The sequence below is a fragment of the Mauremys reevesii genome, linkage group 15 (genome assembly GCF_016161935.1).
Source record: "Mauremys reevesii isolate NIE-2019 linkage group 15, ASM1616193v1, whole genome shotgun sequence".
Lineage (NCBI taxonomy): Eukaryota > Metazoa > Chordata > Testudines > Geoemydidae > Mauremys > Mauremys reevesii.
Window position 1 is genome coordinate 23,907,998 of NC_052637.1, and position 9,860 is coordinate 23,917,857.

The 9,860-nt window shown below is 46.5% G+C and overlaps 1 protein-coding gene across 3 annotated transcripts in view; it reads left to right on the plus strand.

The window, feature by feature from the left end:
* Positions 1–9,309, plus strand: part of CDRT4 (CMT1A duplicated region transcript 4) — a 109,450-nt gene extending 100,141 nt beyond the window's left edge. For all 3 annotated transcript variants that reach the window (XM_039500262.1, XM_039500261.1, XM_039500263.1), the window contains one exon: positions 8,769–9,309. In XM_039500262.1, the coding sequence (XP_039356196.1) occupies positions 8,769–9,244 (476 nt within the window). In that variant the 3' untranslated portion in view covers positions 9,245–9,309. The remainder of the gene's footprint in view (positions 1–8,768) is intronic.
* Positions 9,310–9,860: the final 551 nt, after the last annotated feature.

The window sequence follows — 9,860 nt, forward strand, 5'->3', positions numbered from 1 at the left end:
TGAAGAGCATTTCACTTAACTCTGCTCCCGCTGAAGTCAATGAGAGCTTTGCCTCCTGCGAGTTTGACTGCAGTGGGCACAGAGTTAGGCCAGCACTGAGCGCTTCTGAAATCCCGTTCTGTGTGAATACTGGGGAACGATATTCTCCTGAGCCTTCCCTGGAACCTTCCCATGGGGAGGAGTTTTCAGGTTTGATTTCCAGGGCTTGTGTTTTCAAACTAAATTTTCAATAGTGCCTCAGGCTCCCAGCCTCAAAATATTTAGAGATCTGACTCCCATTGATTTTAGTGGGAGTTAGACACCCAGATACCTTTGAGCATCTGGGCTTAAGGGATTTAGAAGCCTAACTCCTACTGCTTGCTAACAAGCCTTGCTGCCTTTGCGTATATCCATTTCATGGTCTCGGTGGGTTCAACCAGGTTCCGCTGCTGTCTTTAAATCTGGGGCTTTCCTGGGGTCACATAGGAAATGGGATAAATGCTTTCGGGGATGTCACTTAACCTGTGAGATTTGATTACAGGAACTGGCCAGACACCTGCAGATAGATTCCCAGAACCACACCTCACCTTCCCACACTGCAGGTATCACCCAGGAGAGGGAACTGGGTGTGGCCATGGGACCCATCGGGCTGAGGGATTAGGATACTCGAGTATGTGCATGGTATAAGCAAGGGGAGGCTGAAGGCAAGGATTGCCGGCAAAGAAAGTGAATTGGAAGCAGAGAAAGTAGGATGGAGTTGGAAGGAGGAGAGGAAGAAAGATGGGGCTTGGAGGAGAGAAAGAGAAGGGTGGGATGGAGAAAGAGGCAATGGAGACATTAGCTGTGGAGGAACAGCTGAACTCAGTGGCTGTGGTTTATCCCAACAGCCAGGCTTTTAAGAGGTTTGATTCTTGCCGATTGCCGGGCAGCTGAATGAAATGTTTCTGAGGACAGGACATGAGAACATGGGCCTTATTTCAGCGGTGTGGTGCAGTGGATCACAGGCCAAACCCAGCCTGTGGGCAGCCTGCCCCAGCTGAGTGGGCAGAGAGACTCAGCGAGGATCTTGGGGGTGACCCAAATGAATATCCTGGAAGCAGCCACTGGGATTCCCCCGGCACTGAACCAGCCTGAGTTTGCATTAGCAGAGTGTGCCGTGCAGGGCAAGGGTGTGTTGCTAGAATCCGCTGTGAGGAAGGAATGTGAAATTCCCATTGGGATGTACCTGGAGAGTTCCTGCCAGCTTTAGCCAGCATTAGCATGAGACAGGAGACAGCTCTGTTAGGCTGCTCAGCCCCTTTGGGTAGTTCATGAACTGTTTAATTCTTGAGTAGCTACAGATAAACCCCAGGCTGGGTTTACTAACCACTTTCCAACTTCAGTGGCAGACAGGGACTCTTCTCCTAAATGAGCTCTGGGGTGCATCACCAGATGCACTGCAGAGGCAGCCCTTGGTAACAGCCACTCGCACAGTACAAATCTCAAGATTTGTAGTGGATCACAGAGCCTTTTCTCTGTAGGCTGGGGGTTCAAATCCAGCCCAGGCTAGTAGCCAAGTCCAAGATCTTACCAACTGATAGTTCTTCAGAACCCTCCTTCACTTCTCACTTAGGTGCAATCCCTCCACCCTGAGCATAACCCCCCTACTTAGCCCCCAGTCCTTCCATGACCCTGTTTCTCCTCAATGTGTCCCACATCAATGTATCCCTTAGCTAGCACCCTGGTTCGTGTCTCTGGTGGAAATGTATGGAGGGACCAACTTAGAGTGATGAGACATCCTGATATTATTTGGAATGTCTCAATATTAGGGGCTTTGTCTTACATAGGCAAATATTACCCCCGCCAAACCTCGAAAAAGAAAGTATCCTGATATTTCACACTTGCTATGTGGTCACCCAGGGTCACTCAGCCTTTTCCCGGTGGGGTGCTGAGGTGGGCTAGACAGAAAATTGAGAGAGCTGTGTTATACAGATTGTGGGCACACATACTTTTTTTTAACAATAGGGGGTGTGGAATGTACTCTGGGAGGGTATGAGCTGCCCAGCTCTGAAGGCAGAGCAGACAGCAGCGGCTGCTGGCCAGGCAGCCAGTTCTGAAGGTAGCGCTGCCGCCAGCAGCAGCACAGAAGTAAGGGTGGTGATGTCATACCATACCACCCTTACTTCTGTGTAATGTTTGACCTTTGTGCTGGGAGGGGTGGGGGCTAAGGCAAATTTTGGGGTGGCTATCGCCCGCACAAGCCTCCCTGGCCAATGCTGCCCCTGTGGTCACCATAGACCAACTGCCAGGAAAAGTTATGGAAGCCTTGAGGAGTCAGACTGGGAATGGGTGTGGTGTTCCAAGCAGTCAGTTTTGTTCTCACTGCTGTCCAGTCTTGGAATGTAGCTTGTGCATCATTTTGGTGGGTTCCAGTGCAGCGAGGACTGGAGGTGAAGGTCGGAGGAGAAACACCTGGGAGAAACACCAATGATATAACAGAGGACAGAGGGGAGGTTTGGAAATCAGACCCTGAGGCCAACACCAAATAGCCTTAACTTTGCTTTGTAGCAAAACATTCCCAATACCTACAAAAATCTAAACCAACGCTATCCATCCATCACATAACTTTCTTTCCTAACTGTGCACAAAAATGCAAATGCCTTGCTCGTTCATCACACAGAGTGAAGTCTATGCAACTATCCAAAGCATATGCAATTCCACAAAAAGGTATTTTAGCAATTCAACCACTAGGCTCTTTTGAAAACCTCAGCCAACATGAATATCATACAAACAGCAATGCTTTCCCTCTGATCAAAATAATTCCATGCAACCCTAATTAAATGTCATGAGATCCCAAACTAGTAAATGCACATATCTTCCTATCCCTAACTCTTACCCATGACCATAAAGTTATCTATCCCCTTTACATTAAAAGAGAATGTGGCTCAATACAGTTTTTGGTTTAGTGCAGCTCAGATAAGTACTCCTTTAAAAAACAATATAAATGTAATTGAGATGTGCACATGCCAAAGCCAAGTCTCGTTGCTGTAATTCTCATCCTTCCTTATTCCATCCCCTGTTATGGCTCGTTGCTTCATTTGTTGCATTGTAAATTCCCTGAGGCAGGAACTAAACCATGTCTCTTTGTTCACTCTACAAATCCTTTATCACATTTTCAGGGGGCTCTACATATAAATTAAAAATAATCTGCTCTCCTTACTTCACCCTCCCACGGAGAGCTTTGAACGAAGGGCCCGTCAGCTGTCTCTTGACAACACCTACAGTGTTACGTTTTGATTTGCTTTGGTACTACTGTACATAGCGCTGACCGTTTGTGGCTCTCTCTCCAAGATGCTCGGAATGCAGCTCACAGCTGTTTCATAGCAGAGCCTGCAGTATGGGAACAGACTGTAAGTTTTGGATGTGCCTGTGTGGTGCACGGAGTTCTTTTCCATGGCCTTTGTTATTATTGTATTTAATTTACAGCTCAGTGTTGCTAAGTGGCTGGTTGCACGGCTTTCAGCTAGAGAGTTAGTTCTTCTTTTTCAAGACCTGATCCCTAGCCTATTGAAGTCAGTGGAAGGACTCCAAAGTGTTTTGGATCAGGTCCTTACTCCTTGAGCCTTCAAACACAGAATCATCGTTGTTGCCTTTGGTGCCAATCCTTCTGTTACACAGTGGACCTCAGTCTGCAGGGCTGTCAATGCAACACTATATTTGCACACAAACACAGTTTAAACACATTTTCTGTTGTGCAAATGTATCACATGCAACCACTGATTAGTAGCCAGGCTCCTTGCTAGCAGATGCCTTTTGGTTTGCAAAATGAAGGCTGAATGGAGTTGCTTGGTGTTGTTTTCCTGGCTACGTACCAGGCCAAAACTCTCATAAATAGAGCTGTTGGGGGGGGGGGAGGGGGGAAATGGGATTGTCCTTTTATGGGAAATTTCAACATTTTGAAATTACTTTCTGCTCAGAAAAGGAACAAAAAGTCAAAATGTCAAACTGAAAAGTTTCAAATCACAAATATCAGAATGGAAAATTTTGATATTTTTCATCAATAGAAAACAATGTGATATATCACCCTGACTTTTTTTTAAATTTATTTTGGAATAGAAAATGTCGCTTTGTTTCAAAAAGGTGATTTCAAACAACAGGTTTTGTTTTGATTCACCTGATCAGAAAATTGAACATTTTCATCAAAATTGACACTGTGCTGTGGAAAATTTTGATTTCCAAAAAACCACATTTTCTGACAGGAATTTTGTTGTGAGAAAAATTTTCATCACCTCTACTTATTTATTGGTGGAGGAGCTTGCCTGTCTCCACACCGTCTGTCTATTTAGTAGCCCATCACTGTGGCATCTGAACAATAAGAGAGCAATTGGGGAGACCAAAGCAACCTCAACATTTATTCTACAAGTCCTCCTATTGCATAAAGTATAGACTACTCGAGCTCAGAGCTGAGCGAATAATTGATTTTTCGGTTCAGGGCCAAACTGGAAAGAAAAAGTGGTTCAGTTCAAACCAAAACTGATTTTTTTTCACCAAAACCAAAACAATTGAAAAAACCCCTTTGTTTCAGGATGAACAGAAAAGTTTGTTTGACCCCCAAGTGATTTTTTGAGGGGGGGTCATTTAGTTTTGGGCCATTTTTGAATACCTGCCCTTATTTTAAATTAGCTAAATTTTGTAACAAAATGCTGTTTTTTTAAAATGAAAAGTCAAAACATTTCATTTCAAAATGGTCGAAATGAAATGTTTTGACTTTTCAGGAAAAAATTCCATCTTTTTTTCAGCCAAAACTCAGTGCCAAATTCAATCTGAATTTGTGAATAGTTTCTGTGGCCTGCAAAATGTATTCTTCTGCTACTTTGCTATTTGCTCCTCTTTTTTTGTGTGTGTTTTGTTTTGCCCACCTCTAGTTGATCTACTCACATTAGCCTCACTAGTGCTACCGAGAGCCACATCTGTACATCAGAGGTAAACTCAGCTCGTGCAGTAACTACATGGGAATTCCACGCAGAAGCATTAAGGAAAATGCCTGCAGCAGACCTTGGACAGCTTAGTAATGCAGGGGAGTGAAGAAAACCTACAACACGTGCCCTTGGGATGTAATGAAAGATTCTTCTGATTCTAATCAGGTGACTGAAATGAGTGCCAGCATTATCCCGGTCAGAATGGGATTGCTGACAAGCGTGTAGAGAGCCGAAGGGAGCAGCGGGAAGCAGAAAATAAAAGAGAACAGCAGCCAGTTATCTCAGTGACTTCCATGCTCTCCAGGGTGGGCAGGAGTACCACATACATAAGAGCAAATTCCAGACTGTGTGCACCCTGCATGAGACAGTATGTCACCAGGAGCTGCAGAGCAACAGAGCCAAGCAGGCTGCAGGAATAATTATACAGTACAACTGCTGCTGGATTCTCTAACATTCTTGGAGCTGGGAATGCACAGAACGTGGGTAGGTGCAGAGCACTGAAAACAAACACGTGGTTTTTTTCTGGCACAGTGCTATTCCACCAGCAAAGTGAACAGAAGATAAACTTGAACAGAGCATGGTTTCCATTAATAATTAGGCATAGCAATGTTGCTTAGTGGTTAGAATAGATGACTGAGAGTCAGGTCTCCTGGGTTCTGTTCCTGTTTCTGCTAATGACTTGCTGAGTGACCATGGGAAATTCATGTAACATTTCTCAGAGTCTCTGTCTCTAAAATGGAGATAAGAATATCTCCCTACCCGATGCAGGGATTGTGTCTACTACAGTAGCGCGTAAAGGCCCTAACGGAGATCAAAGGGCCCTTTGAGTATGGCACTGTACAAATATATAGTAAAAGCTTAGCCTCAACGAACTCTTTAGCTGAATAGAGCGGGAGAAAAGAAGTGGTATCCCCACTTAACAGATGGGAAACCAAGACACAGAGAGATGGGATATGATTTAGGAGCACACCTAAGGGATTTAAGAGCACAAGTCCCATTGACTTGCACTCCTAAAGGACTTAGGTGCTTTTGAAAATTCCACCCTAAGTGACAGGCCTGAGGTCATGCAGAGAGTCTGTGTCAGAACGAGGAACTAAGCCTAGAACGGCTGAGTTCCAGTGCACTTCCTCACTTGCATAACCATATTTCCTCTTTGTGCCTCACTGCCATTTGGGGCATTGAGAGGTTGATCAAATGACTGCGAAGCATTTTCAGCCTCTCAGATGGATGGAGCTATAGAGGAGCAGATATTTACTGGTGCTAATTCTTCCTGTATAAAATATTTCATAAGGTGTCTCGGGGTAGAAATGACAGACACTTGATGGGCTGGGCTTCCTGCATCTGCAAATTGAACTACAGCTGATTTCTCCCTTGCTCTTTTGAAGACACCGGGAGTCTCTGCATTGACTTTAATGGGAGCTGAATCTGGCCCCAAAAGAGCATCATACAATCCTGGAGTGATGGGGAAAGAATCCCATTAGTCTGGGTTGCCTCGCCCGTCCCCCTGCCCACTGCACTCATTTTGCCAACAGTCTGTTCTCCAATGCTTAGGCCAAATCTAGTTTTAAATATCGCTACTGTGGAAGCATCCCCCATTTCAGCAGAGTGTTTATACCACAAGGTGGGCCTGGTCAATGGGACCTTTCCCCTGCTCTCCATCCTCAATGACCTGCTTGTTTAACCAAGAGCAGGCTTTAGCCTGTAAATATTTAATCGCTAATTACATAATTGTTGTGATTTATTATGCAGTGCTAGTAAAGATAAAAGCAATTACAGGAAATTCTATGGCTGCTCGTGGGCTGTGCAATTCTTAAAGGAATAATTGCTGCCAGGCAAGAACGAGTTGCTTTTGTGACAGGCTTTAAATTCAACACTGGAAAGGAAACAAAAAGTCTGATTTCTCAAGGCATGTTTGATGGGGCCATCAGGTCTTTTCAGCAACTTTCTTTCTTCTTTGGATTTTCTCTCCTATATGAAGCTGCATGTGCACCGGAGAGTCTAGATCTGTCTCCTCTGCACTCCGAGCTGTGATTGCAGCATAGGTAGGCATACCTGGGCTGGCTTGACCCATGGCTAAAAACAGCAGAGTAGATGAAGAACTGTGGGCTGCAGCAACACAAATAGGTACCAAGGGTCCCCAGCGTGCTGGTACAGCCCATGCCACTGCATTTACACAGCTATCTTTAGCTATGTTTGGGGCGTGTGCAGGGGGTGGGGCAAGCAGGGGCATGAGCCCTCCCAGTCGGCAGGGGCACAGAACTCCTCTGGGGCCCGGGTGGGGAGCGTGAGCTCCACCAGCCCTGGGGCTGTTGGGGGAGGGAGGGAGGGAGAGTCAGCTCCACTAGGCGCGGGGGGAGACAGCTCCTCCAGGTGCAGGGGACAGAGGTGGAGGTGGGGGTGGGGGGAAGAGGCAGCTCCTCTGGACACGGGGGGCACAGAAAGTGCCCCTCCAAAAGCAGCCAAATTTTTATTCCTGTGCATGCCCCCATGCTAGTGTAGGTAAAGTTAGCACCGGTCTGTCTATTCCAGCTGCAGAATAGACATACACTCTGACTCTCATCTCTCTAGCCATATCTCTAGCTTCTAAAGCTTTTTGTTTCGTTTGTTGAGATACCAGGGGAGAAACTGTGTCTAATGGTTAGAACAGAAAACTTGGGAGTTGGGAGATTTTAATGCAGGGATGGGCCCTGCTACTGATGCTCCGTTTGACCTCGGTCATGGGACAGCTCTGGGAAAAGCTAAGTATTGTTACGATTTTGTTTCCTTTGCCTTTCTTCTTTTTGTTAATTGATATGTGAGGGTTCCAACTTGACCTCAGTTCCATATTGCCCCCAAGAGAATGCTGTTTGGAACAGTGAGAACAACCCATGCCTTCAGTGCACAGTAACACTTGTCATCAGTAGATCTTAAAGAGCATTACAAAGGAGGTCAGTGTCATTATCCCCTTTTTACAGAAGGGGAAACTGAGGCACAGAGCTGAGCAGTGACTTGCCCAAGGTCATCTAGAAAGGCAGTGGCAGAGCCAGGAATAGAATCCAGGTCTTCTGAGACCCAGTCCAGTGCTCTAGCCATTAGGTCATGCTGCTTAGATGGTAGAGTGATAAGTGCCTTAGATAGGTAGCTTATTTTTAACATAATTAAGCAAGAGGTGATAGGCCCCAGCCGCTCAATTGTTTCCTAGGGCACAGCTATAGTCCCTAGGTTCTCCTGAGTGCACGCCCGGCTCTCTGATACTGCCTGGTAGGTTGCTGGACAAACCAAAGAGAGTGGGGAAGAGGTAGGGCCTTGGCAGAGTTAACTGGCCATGATGAAGGGGAATTTTCACACCCCCCCCCAAGGGGTGCTGCAGGCAGGAGCACTCTCCCTTCATGTTGGGCAGCTCTGGCAAATCGTGTGCCTTTTGCTGCTCCCACTGAGACAGGAATCTGCCTCTGTAAAGGTGCAAAGGAAAAACCTTCCATACCCTACATGGGACCTGTTATCTGGCGAGGGTCAACCCTGCTGCAACTCAGGTGCCAATGGCAGCACCAGCAATGGGAATCTTGCAGCAGAGTAGCTGCTGGGCATTGCACTGTTTGCCCGCCAAGCTCTGCCCACTCTGATTGGTTTTGTCGGAGCGGTGGGCTCTTTGCTCTGGCAGGTGTGGGTGCTGCAGATGAGCGCACTGATTTCTTTCCATATTGGAAACCAAGCCTTTCCTCCTTGCACCTCTGTGAGTGCTGTGGCGAATGCAGGCCTTTCTCTGCTGCCTCCAAGGCAGTCAAAGCAAAGCAGAACGTAACTGGCCGTGTGTGCTGCATTCTAAACTTGTCCTTATCTCTTGGGTTCCAGAACACAGTTTGTTCTCGGCGAATATCGGCCTCCCCAGCCTTTTGATCCGCCGCTGCCGCCAGTGGCCAACCTACACCACTTTCACGTCTCCGATGGTCACAATGCTAGTGGAGCAAGACAAGCTGAGGAAGGCTGGGTCCCAGGGAACATCTGAGGAATGCAGACAGGGAATGGGCAGCAGCAGGAGCAGCGGGGGCCACACGCCAGGACGAAAGCCAAGTGATGGGTCTCAGGAAGCAGGTTTTACTGGGACAACCCAAGAGTCGTCAAGGCCAAATGAAGATAGCAGCCCCCTTCGGATTGCCAGGGGCTCTCCAGCAAACACCAAGGGCTTGGTTTTCCAGAGTAGTTCATCCTCAGCGGGCCCCCCAATTAAAGGCAATAAGGTTATATTCTCCAGTAAACCCCCCTTCCGTGTGCTACCATATGGCTCCCAGATGTCTCCCACCAAGCAGAAATCAACTGCCTGCAGTTAGAAAAATAGATCTCAAGTGTTCTGCTTCACCACTCTGGACTGCATTAAAGTTCATCTGCAACTGACTGTTCAGGGGTTGGGTTGGTTTTTAATCATATCCTTAAAAGCCCCACTTGAACTCGTTTGGATGATGGCATGAAGGGTAGAATGATGCTTACACAGCATACGGAATGCTGTCTTAGGAAACGCCCTACAACGGGGTATAATGTAGAACACAGCATACAAATGTTTACACGGGCGCACACAGATCTACACGTTCTGGACCTAATTCTTTGCTCCCTTGCACCACGTGTCTTCATTTGCATCCCCACAAAGTGAGCGTAAGATGCTACCATTCCAATTTAGCAATGTTTTACACTCAGTGGACTGGTGGAACTGACTTTTCACTGGTAGACACGACTAGGCAAAGTAACAGTGAATCAGACTATAATGATCATAATAATGAATAATGAATAGGGTAATAAACTGGCTCTTAGAGTATTGACTTTAGGCAAATACAGCAAGCCTCCATTAAAGCACATCAAAATGGAGTGAGTCCAGCAGCCCATTTATATATTTATGTGAATATCATCCTATAAAGAATCAAAGATTCTCCATTGCCCTGTAGCTTGTGTGGT